The 18,651-nt window shown below is 38.4% G+C and overlaps 1 protein-coding gene across 2 annotated transcripts in view; it reads left to right on the top strand.

Moving 5' to 3' along the window:
- HECW1 (HECT, C2 and WW domain containing E3 ubiquitin protein ligase 1) overlaps positions 1 to 18,651 on the top strand; it is a 392,878-nt gene that overhangs the window by 236,816 nt on the left and 137,411 nt on the right. For both annotated transcript variants that reach the window (XM_070504453.1, XM_044770932.2), the window contains one exon: positions 7,117 to 7,286. In XM_070504453.1, coding sequence (XP_070360554.1) covers positions 7,117 to 7,286 — 170 coding nt within the window. The remainder of the gene's footprint in view (positions 1 to 7,116; positions 7,287 to 18,651) is intronic.

The following is an 18,651-nucleotide window of genomic DNA, read 5'->3' as shown; positions in this document are numbered from 1 at the left end:
AAATAATTGATAAGATGGACTTAATTAAAATTAAAAACTTCTGCTTTTTGAAGGACAATGTCAAGAGAATGAAAAGACAAGACACAAACTGGGAGAAAATATTTGCAAAAGACACATCTGATAAAGGACAGTTACCCAAAATATACAAAGAACTCTTAAAATTCAACAAGATGAAAACAAACAACCCAATTGAAAAATAGGTCAAAGACCTTAGCAGATACCTCATCAAAGAAGATATACAGATAGCAAATAATCATACGAAAAAATGTTCCACATCATATGTCATCAGGGAAATGCAAATTAAAACAACAGCAAGATACCACTACACACCTATGAGAATGGCCAAAATCCAGAACACCGAAAACACCAAATGCTGGCAAGGTTACAGAGCCACAGGAACTCTCATTCATTGCTGGTGGGAATGCAGAATGGTACAGACACTCTGGAAGACATTTCAGTAGTTTCTTACAAAGCTAAACATACTCTTATCATATGATCTGGTGATTGCACTCCTTGGAATTTACCCAAATGGGTTGAAAAGTCCATACAAAAACCTACACGCAGACCTTTATTCATAATTGCCAAAACTTGGAAGCAACCAAGATGTTCTTCAGTAGGTGAATGGATTAACTGTGGTGCTTCCAGATAATGGAATATTATTCAGTGCTGAAAAGACTTGAGCTATCAAGCCATGGAAATACATGGAGGAATTTTGAATGCCTATTACAGTCTGAAAAGGCAATATATTGTATGATGTATGATTCTAACTCTATCACATTCTGTAAAAGATAAAACTATGGAAACAGTAAAAAGATCAGTGGTTGCTAGGAATTGGGGGAAGGAATGATGAATAGACAGAAGACAGAGGGTTTTTAGGGCAGTGAAAGTACTCTGTACAATATTGTAATGATGGACATGTCATTACACGTTTGTCAAAACCCATAGAATGTGGGCCACCCCTGTGGCCGAGTGGTTGAGTCTGCATGCTCCACTTTGGCGGCCCAGGGTTTTGCTGGTTCAGATCCTGGGGGGGGACATGGCACCGCTCATCCAGCCACGCTGAGGTGGTGTCCCACGTAGCAGAACTAGAAAGACCTACAACTGGGATATACAACTGTGTGCTGGGAGGCTTTGGGGAGAAGAAGAAGAAAAAGATTGGCAACAGATGTTAGCTCAGGGCCAATCTTTAAAAAAAAAAAAAAAAACGTAGAATGTACAACACCAAGAGTGAACTCTGGTGTAAACTATGGACTTTGGGAAGAAATAAAACATTTATCACTCATCTGTGATTGTAATGTGTCAGTGTAGGCTCATCAGTTGTAACAACAGTACCATTCCGGTAGGGGATGTTGATAATAGGGGAGGCTATGCGTGTGTGGGGCAGGCAGTAAATAAATGGGAAGTCTCTGTACTTCCTCTTAATTTTGCTGTGACTCTACAACTGCTCTAAAAAGAAAAGTCTTTTTACTTGAAAAAAAAAAGATCCATTAACAATATTAGCATGTGTCTGTCTAGGTTAAGAAAAAAGGAAGAAAAAGGAAACTCAATACTTTTGTATTACTAAATCAGAAAGCTTAACAATTCCTAATTCACTATTCCTGATTTGCTATTCTTATGTTTGTATTGAAATACTTGAGAAGTTACAATTATTTGTACAAACCTTCAGGAACAGTAGAAACCAGGAAAACTACCTGCCAGAAACGAAGAGGAATTTTCACAAACCAAATCTCAGTGAAATCCCAAAGCCTAAGAGGGATGCCACACAGGATGGGCAGCATGGCGTTGGGGAAGGAGAGGAAATCTCTGCCAGTTGGTTCCCATTTTGGCTCTGCCATGAAGACATGGGCTCACAGACCCACCAGAGGAAAGGAACTGCTCCCAAATTGGTTCAAAAGGCTACTTGATAAGGTGATCAGGATTGCTTCATCTCCTATAGCCCCTCAATATATCATTTTTATTACACTTATTTCAAGGCAAAAATTGCCAGCAATGAAATGTGACTGGAGATGTAAAATTAGCAGCTAAAGAAGCAAGCCTGGAGTGGTCGTGGAAGTATACTACTGAGTAGTGGAATAGTTGAATATGTGTGTGTGTTTAATTCACAATGTCTATTTAGAAAAAAAGGGTAAATATTGCTTAAAGTATCATGGTAAATTTCGTGCCTCAAAGAAAGACAAGATAAAAAGATCAGCAAATCTATGTCTAGGCAAAGCCCATAAAGTATCAGAAAATTGATCAGATGCTGGTCATGTCTGAGTGTAAAAGCAGAGATGAGGAGTCCCACGGCAACCAGCTGGACAACCAACCTGACTAAAGATGGACCGATACCAGGACTAGACAACGTATTCATGGATAAATAACAGAAATTTCGAGTTGAAGAATGTATGGAGAAAAGAGTCTACCATATAAACAAGTTGAAGAATGTAACACTCAAGAGAAGAAGAAAGTATTGTGTTGACAGGTATCTACTGAAGAGAAGTGAAGTGTTATCACTCGTCCGCTCAGAGTCTCAATGAAATACAGGGAAGTGCGGGACCTATGAAGTACGAGATCTAAGATGAAGAAAAACGATAAAAGGGAGTTCTTTGAATCTGGCAAAAATAAAAACTTAGAAAGCCAAGCGTATTGGTTTCCTATTGTATTTCTTTCCTATTCCAGTTAATTCCTGAACAAATTACCACACACATAGTGGCTTAAAACAGCACAAATGTATTCTTACTTTTCCAGAGGTCAGAAGGCCAAAATGCATTTTAAGGGATTAAAATCAAGGTGTCAGCAGGCCTGGTTCCTTCCTGGGGTCTCCAGAGAAGAATCCATTCCTTGTCTCTTTCAGGGTCTAGATGCTGCCTGCATTTTTTGGCTCATGGCTGCATCACTCCGATCTCTGCTTCAATGGCTCATCACTTTCTCCTCACTTTGCTCCCCAGCCGCCTCCCTTTTATAAGGACTCTTAGGATGACAGTGGGCCCACCTGGATAATCCAGAATAATCTCCCCATCTCAATCAAGATCCTTAATCACATCTGCAAAGTCCCTTTTACCATGTAGGGTGACATATTCATAGGTTCCAGGGACCAGGTCATGGTCATCTTTGAGGGGTCATTTTTCTGTCTATCATAGTCAAGCAGAGACTGAAAATAAATTCTAAAAGGTGCAATCATAGCATTAAAAATGAGCCTTTGAAAGCAGTAGAGAGCACAACCACCCCTACAGCATGGAATCAGTGATATATATGGGAGACTGACTTGAAAGTCTCTCCCACAATGCTTAGATGAAGGGCAAGACATAAAAAGGATGAGGAAATAAAAAGATGGATGACACATACCGAGCCGACATATAGGTAATTGGTGCTTTTGATGAAGAGATCAAAGCAAATTGAAAGGAAATAGTAAAAGGAGAAAATTTTCTTGAGCCGAATATAATTTTGAATCTTCAAATTAGACTATCAGGTACTAAGAAAAAGAAGAAAAAAAATGTATGTGCAGAGACCAACACCTAGACAAATGCCAACTTTTGAAAGAAAAAAATGTTCAAGTACAGACACAGTAGCTCTCTGGGCAGAAAAAGCATGAGAATACACGTTTTACGAAAGAGTAAACCTCATGTTAATCTCAGACTTGTCTCCTATGGTACAGAATGCCAAAATAATGAAGCAAAGTCTACAGAGTTTTGAGAGTAGAATATTTTAACCCAAGATTTCTATGCCCACCAGGTTGTCATTTATATGAGAAGGCAAGAAAAACACATTCTCACGTTTGCGAGGGCTCAAAGAACATCACCCTTGCATCTTACCTGCAAATCATATATAAACATGTACTCCAGCATATAAAGAGATAAATTCAAGAAAACTCAAGAACTGGAGACACTGCAATGTGAAACAACCGATTTTAGAATTTAGAATGAGAAATGATCAGAAAGGTAGATCATGGAATTGCCTTCTCTGGAAAGCTTCAAAAGTACAGTAGACACATCAAAGCAAAATTGTTGATGCAAATGCTTTCCTTCTCAAATCTATTTATATATTCTGTTTTTCCCACTTTTGGGGGTAATAAATTTCCTAGATAAATAATATCCCCTTAATTTTTAATGAATTCCTCTTTTAGCACTCTAACCTAAAAATATCAGAAATGCAGATAAAGAGTTATTCACAAGTGTATTGGAAACAATTTAAACATTTAAAATTAGGGACTGATTAAATAAATTACCATACAGCCAAGTAATGAAATAGTAGATAATCGTAATAATTATGTATACAAAATGTTCTAAAAGGCGTGAAACATCTTTATGATAGAATCTAGGCAAAAGAAAAAGTTTAGGATGCCATATTGTATACACAGTATGGTCTCAACTATGCAAAGAAAAATACTGGAAGGAAATGAGGAAAGAGTCTGGTAATGGTTGACACTAGATGGTACAATTTGGAATAGTCATAAAATTCTCCCATTAGTGTGTCATGTACTTTTGGAAAATTATAAATCTGTCCTTATAGATATCCATTCCAGCAATTTTCTAGATGAAGAAATTGAGACCTGAAAGAGTTAAATCAGTTTCCTCAACAAAGTTCCATAGTATGTTCCAGAACTAAAATCTAAGTATACTGACTCCCAGGCCAGTGCACTTTTAATTACACTCCTTATTGCAGCAGTTTTCAAACATTTTTACTTCATGAAACATATATTTTAATAAGATGCAAATTGAACTTAAATTGTAAATCTTTATAAAGTATAAAAGTTTACTGCAGGAAGTGAAAGAAGACCTTGAAAAAAAATGAAGAAACATATGCTCTTGAATGAGGAGTATTATAGAGATACCAATTCTTCCAAAATTCATCTATAAATTCAATGCAATTCCAATCAAAATCCCAACTTTTTGGAGGATGGTTATTAAGAAATTAATAAAATTAATCTAGAAGAATAAATGTGTGAGTGATAGAGCAAAGTGGGGTTTTTTTGGAAAAAAGAACAATGAAGAGTGACTAAATTTATCAGGTATCAAACATGATAAAGACATATTGATACAGGTATAGATGAGTCATTTGATGGAACAGAGTATAGAAAAAAGACCTATTTATACTTGAGAATTTAACCTGTGCCAAGGTTGGCATTTTTATAAACAGGTAATATGACATTTTAGTTAAAAGCATAGACTTTGGAATCAAAGAGAAAGGTCTAAATTTCGTTTCTGACATTGACCAGCTCTGAAAACCTCATCAAGTTACTCAATTCATAAGCTTCCATTTTCTCTTCCTCGAATCAGGGATATGATATCTACCTTGTAGAGTTTATGGGTAGGATTAAATCCGATAATGTATTTGAAGGACATAGACTGGTTCCCAGAATTTAGTGACCAGCCAATAAATGGTAGGTGGTAGTGGTGGAGGTGATGGTAGTCATATTATTTTATGATGAGTAAATCTATATGTCTGTCACACTCTGCGTTAAGGTCCCCAACACCATCCCAGATTTGATGATTCTCTGGGAGAACTCAGCACATGGCCCTACTCATGGCCATGTATGGTATTACATTGAAAGGATGCAAAGCAAAATAAGAGAAGAGGTGCTAAGAGTGAAGTCTACAGGAAACCAGGGGCAGGCTTCCTCGAGTCCTCTCCCAGTGAGATCACACAGAATGTGCTTATTTCCGCCAACAAGTTGCGACAATACATATGAAATATTGTGTACCAGAGAGGATCGTTACAGACTCAGTGGCCCTGGTTTTCAGTGAGGGCTCATGACACATAGGCACCTTCTGCCTGGCATGTACCAAGATTCTGGACTCCCAGAAGGAAAGCAGGTGTTCAGTATAAACCACATAGTTTGTACAAACCATTTAGGAACAGCGAGCCACCCTTCTCAGTCCTGGATCCAAGTTCCCAGACACTAGCCAAGAGCCAACCTTATAAACAGGACTTTCTAAGGAGAGACGTCTCAGGCGGCTGTCTTACCTCTGTTCTCCTCATGGGTTTATCCCAGGTTTTGCAAATTTCTGTGATGCTTGTTGTACTTTCTATCCTTTGTCCCCTGATGGGTGTATTATAATGCAAGAGAGTAAGAATAATTTTATTATGGAGATAACCGCAAATCAACTCAAAGGAACTTTTAAGTAAATTCACATGAAAACTTCTGTACTTTTTCATCAGTAACTAATTACTCACACCTCACAACTTACACCGTGGTTGGGAAATCAATTCAGTGTATCTTTACCTGAGTTACTTTCACTTATATGTAAAAGGGAATAATTTGGGGAGGGAATACTTCAATAATGTAAATTTTTAATTATGTTTTTTGATATCATAAATATATTTCCAATAACTATAAAAGGATTTCAAATTACCCCAGAATAATTATAATCCATTATCACAAATGGTCTTGCTCTCTGTCTGTCTGTCTCCCCCGCCCCCAACAGCATGAAATTTACACGACCAGACAATTTCAATTCAATGCAACAGCTCAGTTTTCCACACTTTGCCCTCCCTAACATTATGGTTTCTCAAAATTCTCCTCACTGATAGGCACTTAGCTCCATGGGGCCATGTTTTCTTTTTCATTCCTCTATTATCTTTTTTCTTTGCTCTTTTAACCCTCTTCTCTCTCTTTATTTCTCCTAATTCTCTCTTGCCTTATTCAGTTAAGACTATATTTATTGTGAGACAACAGCCCTTGTTTTTCTATGTCTCCACTTTGCAAGGGAATTTTCACCTAGACTTGTTGAACTTTCAAAGTTGGATTTCCTCCCTCAGTGTCCACCCAAGTTTCCTGGGTGACCCTCAGCCCCTTACCCCGGTCTGCCCGAGGGACATCAGAAGTCCAGTCCAGTAAGGGCCAATGGTCCTCTCTTGAAAAACATAGTGACTACAGTGCCAGTCATATTGATTTATTACAAGGTTTTCTCACCAAAACAATTTAATATATGCCAGTAGATGTTCCATATAGCTGGTTCTATAGACATATCAATCCATATTTGTAATGAGGTAGAAAATGGTCTAAAAATTGAAAGATTTTTCATTTTTTTTAGACTTGTTCTTATTTTATATTGACTTTTCCCCTTTGTGTAAGGCCTGATACGATCTTTAACCTCACTAAAACACATTTAAATTAAAATATCCTTTATTTTATAGATTTCCAGGCCATGGGGTTGAAGAAAGGGATGTTTTTCAACCCTGACCCTTACCTGAAGATCTCCATCCAGCCCGGAAAGCACAGCATCTTCCCTGCCCTCCCTCACCACGGACAGGAGAGGAGATCCAAGATCATAGGCAACACCGTGAACCCCGTCTGGCAGGCCGAGGTGAGTGCCATGGGCCCTGGAAAGAAGCCCACGTGACAGAGTGAAACAACTAGATATGAAGCTGCCCCTGTGCTACTCCCTCCTTCCTTGGAGCCTCAAACTCTGCTGCTAAGGTCATGGCTCTCCTGGTCTTAGAAGGGAGCCATGTTCTCTCTGGGTTACAACTCTCAGGGGTCTTGATCAAGTCCCTCAAGGCCATCCCAGGAAACTATTCATTGCCTCTGCACTCAGTAGCCATGGGACGGCCTCTTCCTCTGATTCAGAAGCTGCACTTGAAAGCAGGACAGCTTTCTCTCTGCCTTTGTGTGGGAGAAGGAAGAGAAATGTTTTGATCTGAGCATTCTCACGCTCTTGCCATGCATGTGGTCCTTAAGCAAGGGTGCCAAATTTTAAATGTGTCACTCTGGACCAGTTTCAGAGATTCTAAAACTGTCAGATTCCTGGGACGGGCAAATCAAGAAGCCCTAGACTATCCTTGGGGGTGCCATTTTCTTTGATTTAAGTAGACATGAAGCCTCATGGTTCATCCCATCTTCCTGGTTTGCACCGTGCTCAGCAATTTGCTGGAGTATCAAATAGTTTGTTTTGTCAAATGGAGACCCTTCTTCTCTGCCGAATGTGTCTCCTCTGCCAGCCAGGAGCTAAGAGGTTCCTCAACAAAGACACGTGACAGGCTCAGCCTCATGTGACCAGGTCCTCTCCTAGAGAACTAGGAGAAAGTTGTCACAACCCATTCGGCTGCCTAGCTCACATGCTGTAGCTTGAGGGGATGACCTGCAGACTGTGGGTTTGGGAGCAGCTTAGGGCAAGAGAGTGGCCACAATATAATGTAAGGGTCACACAAACCTTGGTTCAAATCCCAGCTTGGTCAGTTCCTACTTGTGTCAATTTGAAGAACCAGTTATCCTCCATCTGTGCCTCAGATTGTCTTCATCTGGCTGTTACTGATGGAAGTGTACTGCTCCGACCCAAGGCATTTGCTTTTGACAGGGTACCTTCCTTTACTCTTCAGATTCGATCATCTCTGACGTAGAACATTCAAGCATTCTTGACAAGAAAGTCTAATTAGATGTTTGGCGGCAAATCTTTTCTGTTGTCTCTTAAATGATACCACCTACTTCCTAGGCTTCATTAACCCTGACCCAGGCTTTACGGAAGAGCAATGTTATAGCTTTAAGTGGGCAGAAGTGAAATGGAGATGTACTTAAACGTCCTTCGGCTTGATTGTCCACAGATTCTAAAGGACTGGTAGTCCCGCGAGGGTGGAATAATGGCTCTTCAATTATTTGTTCCTTCAGCCCTGGCTAGTCTCGCCAGTTATTTCTGGACTCCTCACTGCATTCCCAGGGGTAATACAAGATGCCACGGGAATTTATGGCACATGGGGAGAAAAGCCTTCTCTCTTCTGAAGATCTTTAGAGCAACTTGTTCTAAGACATTTCGTCATAAAGGTATTATACGTCTCAAAGAACCTTTGTAAAATCCAGCACCATCAGAATGTTTCTTGGCTAAAAATGTCAACTAGAATCCACTTTAAGTTCTGAAATGATTTCTGAATCCTCACTTAGGATTTATTTTGCTCTGGAAGGGTCCTGGGAAACTCTCCCTAGTCCTGTGCTCTTGATCTCCTCCACTCCATCCAGCGTGCTGTGGGTAAGGTTAGCGTTCTAAAAAGAGTTTCTCCACAGGTCTCCCCGATGAGGCTCAGAGTGAGGGTAACTGGTTTCTCAAGCTAGTAACTGACTAAACTGTGATTTAAACCAAGGTTTGTGTGACCACAAAGCTGCCCTTTCAGCTCCTAAATTAGGCAGCAGTCCCCAGTGCCCAAATGTGGACGTCAGAGCTCATATGCAGAGCATCCCAGGTCTCCTCTGACAGGGCCTCGCCTACCACTTGTGTCAGTTAGGGATGCCTTTGGCTCTAAGCCGCAGGAAGCCTGGCCAGCTGTGGCATTTCTCACAAGCAGGAAGTCCAGAGGGAGGTGGTCCAGGCAGTGCGGCTACTGAGTACAGCTCTGGCCAGGGGCCCAGCTCTCTGGGTCTTCCCGCTGCACCATCCTTAGCAGATGGCCCTCGCCCTCCTGTTTGAAAGCCTCAAAGCCAAGTTCCAGGGAGGAAGAAAGCGAAAATGCTAAAGAAGCCTTCTCCTTGTAAGGTTTAGCATTTTTATTCTGTAAGAGAAGCCCTTCCCAGCAAAAGCCCTATTACCTGTCACAGGACCTCACCTGGATGGGGAAACCTGGAGTTCCGCTTCCCTGACTCTGTGCCAGGGAGGCCGGGGAGAAGGTGGTTGAACAGGAAAATTGAATAAACCAGTTTATAGCATCTGCAGTGTGCTTCAGCTTCACTGCCTGGAACCTTCCAGCTCAGACATTGTGCTAAGGCCACTCTCGGTAGCTGTCCCCCAGTGCCCCTCGTGCTTTCACACGGCTGCATAAATTGTGTCTTTGCTTACATCTGCTAAAATGTGCATCCCCAGCTACTCCAACTAGCAACTCCTGCTCATCCGTGAGTCTCAGCTAAAACACCACCTCCCGTGGGAGATACTCCTGATGCCCCCACCCCAGGCCTCAGGAGGAAGGTGCTCCCTCCTCTCTGCTCCCTTGTCCAGACCTCGACCATAGTGTCTTTTGTTTCCACATCTGTCTTCCCATGACACTTGAGCTCCTCAAGGAAAGGAATCACATTCAGTTCATCTTGGTACTTCCGGTTCTTGGAACCTACTAATAATATAGGCTGTGTAGGGCTTACTGTGGCAAGCAGTGTTCTAAATGTTTTCTGTAATTATCTCATTTAATACTCACAACAAGCCTATGGGATATGTACTATTTTTATTCCCATTTAAAGATGAGGAAACCAAGGCACAGAGAGTTAACTAATTTTCCCAAGGTTATACAGCTGGTAAATGCCGGAACCAGAATTTAAACCAGGTCTTCCGCCTTTAGAGTCTGACACTGATCAGTTTCGTGTGTAGGTGGTAGAAAAAGAAGCTGCTGGAAGGACACAAAAGTGATTGATAGATGAGTCCTCTTAGGCTGGTGGAAGAAGACAAAACAATGAAATAAATGTTCTGTCAAGGTATGGACGGAATGCCACAGAACACTGAGGGCAGACTTCACAGACGGTGTGCCATTGGACTTGGGTCTTGACAAGTGATGACATTTTGGGGGAGGGGAAGGGCATTCCAGGTGGAAGGAACAGCATGTTCAAAGGTACCAAGGCAGCCCACAAACACTCAGGGAACTGTTTAGAAATGTCATGTGGTTGGCGCTTGTGGTGTGCACGGACAAGTGATGGCGACTGGGCCGGGCTCGCTTCAGTCACACATGTCCGGCGTGGTTCCCTTATTCCTTACAAATAAAAGCTAATGTTGATGGCTTCCGGTCTCACTTATACCTCGGTGAGTGACATGAAGATTCCCTGCTCCTACAGGATTCATGTGAGTCTGTACATTTCTATGCAAGAAGGTAAATGAGAACCAAACTGTTCGACTTTCTGTATTTACTGATTAACATACAAAGGATACTCAGTGAGAAATAACTGAAGTTGCTTGCACTTAAGAGCAAGAATATCATTTAATGTGTAATTTAAATGCTAAACATATTTCGATGATTAATGTTGCGTTAAAGTCTTACGTGATTTTTTCAAATTTATGCAAGTTCAAACTTAGAATATATTTTTTTGCCAATTAAACAGTCTAAATCTTAGAAAAATTAAAGTTGCCATCAGAATTTTTAAATGAGAAGGGAAAATTGAGAGAAATACAAATTAAACATAATGCAAACTGAAAAAAAATTAAAAAGAAGACTTCCATGTTGATTGATCTATTTCCTCTTTTTTATTATTACTGTAATTAGAAACTGTTTTCACCCGGGGAACACTCTCCTTGATTTTCAGGTCTGTTTACTTTCCAGGCTGGATATAATGAGCACTTATAAGATTGCAGCTACGTGAGAAGTTAAACAGAAACAGCAGCAACTAGAATCTTGGTTATCTATTCAGAGAGCTTATGTAGAGAGTATATTTATACCTCTAAATAAAACAAGGAACTCCTAAAAGCAAATTCTCAGAAATATCAAGTGGATTGAGCAAATATTAAAATCGAGCCTAAGGCCCTGGTGTGTGTTAATCTCCACCCCATTCTCCCTGTCTGTGCCTTCAAAGCTGGGTGGATTAATCCCCACACATGTGCTATTGGCCTGCTCCACTCTGGTCACAAGATGAAAAGATTGGAGAGAGAAAGCCTAGCCCTGTGGAACTTATATTCTAATATGAGAAAACAAAAAATAAGTGAACAAGATAGTTTTAGTGGAAGATAAGTAACATGAAGGAAATATCACATCATAATATGATGTGCGTGATTGAGAGGAGCTACCTTAGATGGAGGTGGTCCAGGAAGGTCTTTCTGAGTTGCTGTCACGTGAACTGAGAAGCCAGACACACGAACACCTGATTAGATGTGCGTTTCAGACAGAGGAAGCAGCTCGTGTGAAGACCTGAGTGTAACAAGCTTGGCGTGTTTAAAGGGCGGCAGGAAGGTCATTGTGGCTGGAGCATAGCAAGTGTGTAAGGGACGGAGTGGGGCATAAGAAGAAGTTGGAGAGAGGGCCAGGGACCAGCATCTTGTAAGTAATGAAAAGTGATTGGGATTTCATTCTAAATGTGGTAAGAAGCCATTGGAATAGGGAAGCATCATGCTCTGATGAAAATTTTATTAAAATGTTCCTGCTGCCATGTGTGGAATGGATTCTAAAGAGTCTAAAATGGAAGCAGTTGATTTCTGCTTCTGGCTCTCGTGGAGCAGCACATAGCCTACTACACAAAAACACCTAGAAAAGACAAATAAAATATTTTTTTAAAAGAACATTTCTGATGACATCAGAGAATGGTTAAGACAACCAGAACTTGTGTGGTGAAGATCCTAGAAAGAAAGGAATTTCAAGTGAGCCAACTTTCTGCAACTGCTTTTCAGTAATTTATCAGCAATCTGAGTTTCCATGTGGATAAGCTACAAAATTAAGAGCAATTCAAACACAGTGAGAGAAGGACGTACGCCAGTGCAATGAAAAAGATAAATGCAGAAATCACTGAATTTGAAAACTAATGCATAATAGAGAAAGTTGGCAAAAATAAAAATGTAATGATCTTACATATGTTAAAAAGATAAGAGAATACTATAAAAACATTTATGGTAATAAATTTGAATGGAAGATTCCTAGAACAACACATCTTACTAAACTGACGCAAGAACAAATAGAAATGCTGAATAGTCTTATATCTATTAAGAAAATTGAATCTGTAATTTAAAACCTTTCCACAAAGAAATCCCTAAGACAAGATATTGTCACTGTTGAATTCTCCCAAGTGTTTAATGAAGAAATAACAATAATTGTATACAAATTCTTCCAGAGAAAAGAAACTTGTTTTATGAGGCCAACTTGTTTTGTAAGACCAACAAAACTTTGATATCAAAATTTGACAGGGTCAGTACAAGAAAGGTCAATTATAGTCCAAGCTTTCTCATGAAAATCCATGTAATTATCCTAAATAAGACATTCACTAATTGAATCCAGCAACATAAAAAGGCTAATACTTTATGAAACTGAGTTTATTCCAAAAATTCAAAAAATCAGTTGATGCAGTGGTTTCCCTCTGGCACCAGTGTACTCATCATTTAATGAGCTCTAGCTGAACAAGGAACTGAGTAACTAGTTCTCTATCCTGTGGTTTCTACTGGGCAGACTTCTCACAAATCTGCCAATGGTAAAACACCCAGGAAACAATTAGACACAATGCCTGCTCACAGGAGTATGCCAATATTACCAGACATTCACCTAACTTCCGGTTCAAGAACTTCCCTTCCAGTATCTGGCATAATAACTGCTTAGGACTGTAGACAGGTGTGCACTTCCAGATCGCTGCTATCGACTCTTTGTTCAAAGTCATCAAGCTGTATGCTACCCACCACATGTGTAACAATTATGCCAAAAGACATCTAGTTAGGACACTTGCATATGGAGGATGTGTTTAAAATCCACTATCATGGAAAATATTTCATTCTCAAACAAAACAACAAAAATCTTCCTGTTATTGGTAATTATGAGCATCAGAATTTTTGTCTGAAGTATATAACTGCAAATAGAAAAACAATGCACAGACTCAGGTATTGACATGATGTTGTTTTTTTGATTTTCAGTTGTGTGTAATTCTTTTTTGGTCTCTAATATTCTTTACATGATTATTTTTATCCTTATCATCTTTATTAAGAGATAACATATACATAAATACAATTAGTTACATACAAAAAGTGAAAAAACTCAAAGCAAACAATTTGATGAGCTTTGACAATTGTATATTCTTATGAAACCACACTATATTAAAGATACAGACATTTCCATCACCCCTAAATGATCACTAGTACAACTTTTCAGTTCTGATTTGACTTCATTCCTTGCCACAGTTACACTCTGAACTGTTTTTTATCACTGTAGATTAGTTTGCATTTTATATGAATGGGATCCTACAGTATATACTCTTTTCTTTCTGGCTTCTTTTGCTCAGAATAATGTTTTTGGATTCATCTATGTTGTTGCATATGTTACCAGTTTTTTCTTTTTAGTGCTGAGTAACATTCAATGGTGTGGCTATACTACATATTGTTTATCCACTCACCTGTTAATGGACACTTTGATTGTGTCCACATATTCACTATTGTGAACAAAGCTGCTATGAGTATGTGGTATAAGTCTTATTTCTCTCAGGAAATACTATGAGTAGAATAGCTGGGTCATTTTGGTGAGTGGAAGCTGCCAGAAAGTTTTCCAATGCGGTTGCACCAGTTCATGCTCCCATCAGTAGTGTCTGAGAGTTCCAGTTGGTCCACATCCTCATGAACACTTGTTATTGTCATTCTTTTTAATTTTAGCTGTTCTAGTAGATGTTAAGTAGTAACTTATTGTGGTTTTAGTTTGCATTTCCATGATGACTAATGATATTGAGAATCTTTTCAAGTACTTATTGGCCATTTTTATATCTTCTTTTGTGAAGTGTTTGCTCAGATGTCTAACAATGAGTTTTGAATAGTCTTAAATATTCTGATTCAAGTCCTTTGTCACACATATATTTTACAAATATATTCTCCCATTTTGTGGCTGCCTTTTTGTTTTCTTAATGGTATATTTTAAAGAGCAAACATTTTTTATTTTTATAAAGCCCAGTTTATCAAAAATTTTCTTTTATGGTTCATGATTTCTTCATTCTATCTAAGATATCTACTGAAGTTAGCAAAGATTAATGCCTAAGTTTTCTTCTAGGAGTTTTATAGTTTTAGCTTTTTTGTATAGGCCTAGGATCCAGTTCCAGCTAATTTTTGTGTATGGTGTGAGGTAAGGATTGACATTCGTTTCTTTCCATATGGACATTGAATTCTTGCAGCACCATTTGTTGAAAAGACTTTCCTTCCTCCTTGTACTGAGTTGGTACCTTTGTAAAATTTCACTTGAACAAATATGTGTGGGTCCGTTTCTGGGCTCTCTATTCCATTCCATTGGGCAATCTGTCCTTCCTTGCATCATTATGACTCTGTCTTGATTACTATAGCTTTCTGGTAAATCTTGAAACCAGGTAGTAAATGTCCTTCAACTTTGTTCTTCATTTTAAAAAATCGCTTTGGCAACTTCCAGTTTCTGGTTCCACATGAGAGCTTAGAAGTTGCCAGTCCATCCTAACAACAAGTGAAAAGCTGAACAGACTAAAAAACCAACAACTCTTCTTGGATTCATAAGAGAGGAGAGGATACCATGGCCTCCAAGATTAGAGAGAGAGACAGTTGATACAGGGAGTCATGGCTTACCAGAGCAGAGACTGTCAACAGAAACCACCACAAGAACCATTACCAGGGTAGGAAAACCTGTAATTGACAAATTTCTGGAGACCGCATGTGCACAATTTTGACAGTTAAAAACTCCAGGGGGACCCACTTGTAGGGTCACCCCCACAATATTATGAGATTTACCTCCAGGAGCTCAACCAGGTTCTCACAGTAAATATCAGAGAAAAATCCCCCATGCTTCCAGCAGGTGGAGGGGAAAAGGAGCCATCTTTTAAATACTTCAGAGCCCTCTGTTCTTCTTAACAAGGCCTGCACTCAGGAAATAAGTTAAGCAGAGCCTAACCTGCTGAGGTATTATCAGAACCTAACTGACCTCAGGGAAGGAAAACACCTAACTCCTGCCCCTCTAGCCATCCTGCCCCACCTAAGGGGGGAAAAATCTGAGAAACACTTGTGAAGTTCACACTCCAGAGGCACAGGCTCACTAAAATACTGAGACCTAATCATAAGACTGTAGAACACTTCCCCTGTCCCCACACCTCACCACCACATTATTAAGGGCCTATTTATAGACTTTATCTGGCACATCATGTCTGGCTCTCAAGAAAAATTTACAAGGCATAGTAAAAGGCAAAAAACACAATTTGAAGAGACAGACCAAGCATCAGAATGAAACATGGCAGGGATGTAGAAATTATCAGTTGAAAATTTTAAAACAACTAGGATTAATATGTGAATGGCTCTAATGGATAAAGTTGATAACATGCAAGAACAAATGGGCAATGTGAGCAGAGAGATGGAAATCCTAAGAAAGAACCAAAAAAAGGGATGGAAATCAAAAAACCTGTAAGAGAAATGAAAAATGCCTTTGACGAGCTTGTTAGTAGACTGGACATAGTTGAGGAAAAAAATCTCTGAGCTATAGGATATATGAATAGAGTCCTCAAAAACCAAAAGGCAGAGAGAACAAAGACTAGAAAAAAAAGACAACAGAGCGGAATATCCAAAGACAGTGGGACAACTACAAAAGGAATAATATATGCATATGGGAATACCAGAAGGAAAAGAAAGAGAGAAAAGAACAGGAGAAACGTATGAAACAATAATTCTGAGAATGTCAGATACCAAACCAAAGCTCTAGGAAGCTCAGGAACACCAACCAGAATAAATGCAAAAGAAAAAAATAATGACAGTTAAGCGTATCATTTTCAAACTACAGAAAATCAAAGATAAAGAAGAAATCCTGAAAGAAGTCAGAGGAAAAAAACTTCTTACTTACAGAGGAACAAAGATAAGAATCATATGCAACTTCTTCTCACAAAAATGCAGATAAGAAGAGAGTGGGGTGAAGTGTTGTGAGAAGTTGTTGAGAGAAAGAAACTACCAATCTGGAATTCTGTACTCTGTGAAATTATCCTTCAGAAATGAAGGAGAAACAAGGACTTTTTTCAGACAAACAAAACTGAGGGAATTTTGTTGTCAGTAGACCTGCCTTACAAGAAATGTTGAAAGATGTTATATAAAGAGAAGGAAAATAATGTAAGTCAGAAACTCAGATCTACACAAAGAAAGGAAGGAATAAGTGAAAGTAAAATAAACAACTTTTCTCTTTCTTATTGTTATTTTTCTTATTGTTTCTTATTGTTATTGTTAATTTTTCTAACAGAAAACAGCTTGTCCCAAATAATAGCAAAAATGTATTCAATTATGGATGCTCATGTGTATATATAATATATATATAATTATATTTGCTATATATAAGTGAAATAAATGACAGCAATGATACAAGAAATGGGAGGAGGGAATTAGGATTATTTTGTTATTATAAAATACTCACACTACTTGTGAAGTGGTATAGTGTTGAGAGTGGACTTGGATTAGCTTTAAATGTATATTGCAAACTCTAGGGCAGGTACTAAAAAAGTGAAGAAAAAAAAAGAGGTATAACCGACTATTGAGAAAGGAGAGAAAGTGAAATCATAAGAAATGCTCAATTAAAACCACAAAAGGCAGAAAAAGAGTGGAAGACAAAAATAGGAGCAAAGAACAAGTGCAACAAATAAAAAACAGTAACGAATAAGGTAGATGTTAATCCAACTATATCAATACTCACTTCAGATGTCAGTGGTCTAAATACACTAATTAAAAGACAAGAGATTGTCAGAGTGGATCAAAAATATGACCCAACTATATGTTGTCTACAAGAAACCTACTTTAAATATAAATACATATAAAAATTGAAAGTAAATGGATAGAGATAAATGTACCACACTGCAACTAATCAGTAGAAAGTGGGAATAACTACATTAATTTCAGACAGAGCACACTTAAGTAAGGAAAGTTATCAGGGATAAAGAAGGACATTACATAATGATAAAAGGGTCAATTCTCCAAGAAGACATAATTCTTAATGTCTATGAACCTAAGAACAGAATGTCAAACTACATGAGGCAAAAACTGATAGACTGCAAGGAGATCTAGATAAATCCACTATCAATAGTAAGAGAGTTCAATATACCTTGCTCAGAAATGGACAGATCCAGAGATCCAGCAGTCAGAAAATCAGTAAGGACAGAGTTGAACTTGAACTCAACACCACCATCAATCAACTGGATATCGTTGACATCTATAGATTACCTCATCCAACATCAGCAGAATACACATTTTTCTTACACTCGTGGAGCATTCACCAAAATAGACCAAATTATGGGCCTTGAAACACATCTTAAATTGAAAAGGAAAGAAACAACACAATGTCTGATCTCAGACCACAATGAATAAACTATAAATCAGTAACAGAAATAGAACTGGAAAATTCCAAAATACATGGAGATTAAACAATACATGTCTAAATAATAATAGGTCAGAAAATAAATTTCAAGAGAAATTTTTAAGTGTTTTGAACTAAATTAAAATAAAAACACAACTTATCAACATTTGTGGGATACAATGAAAACAGTGCTTAGAGGGAAATTTATAGCATTGAATGGATATATTATAAAATAAAAAGACTTAAATCAATAATCTAAGACTCTAGTAAAGTAGGAAAAGAAGAGTGAGTTAAATTCAAAACAGGTGAAGAAAAGAAATAATAAGAATTAGAGCAGAAAGCAATGAAATTAAAACAGGAAATCAATAGAGAAAATCGATGAAACCAAAAACTGGCTCTTTGAAATGATCAATAAACTCAATAAGCCTCCAGCTAAGCTAACTAAAAAAAAAGAGAGAACACAAATTATTAATATCAGAAATGAAAGAGGTGAATCACTACAGATCCCATGGAAATTAAAAGGATAATAAAGAATACTATGAACAACTCTATGCCCACAAATTTGGTAACCCAAATAAAATGGACCAGTTCTTTGAAAGACTCAATCTGCCCAAACTCATGCAAGAAGAAATAGATGATCTGAGTTGGCCTATATCTATTAAAGAAAGTGAACCAACAACTAATAACTTTCCAAAACAAAAAGCACCAGGCCCAGATGGGTTCACTGGTGAATTCAACCAAACATTTAATGAAGAAATTTTACTA

Source organism: Equus asinus, chromosome 1 (genome assembly GCF_041296235.1).
Source record: "Equus asinus isolate D_3611 breed Donkey chromosome 1, EquAss-T2T_v2, whole genome shotgun sequence".
NCBI classification, from domain to species: Eukaryota; Metazoa; Chordata; class Mammalia; order Perissodactyla; family Equidae; genus Equus; species Equus asinus.
Note: the sequence above shows the minus strand (reverse complement) of the source record. Positions and strands in the feature narration are given on the sequence as shown.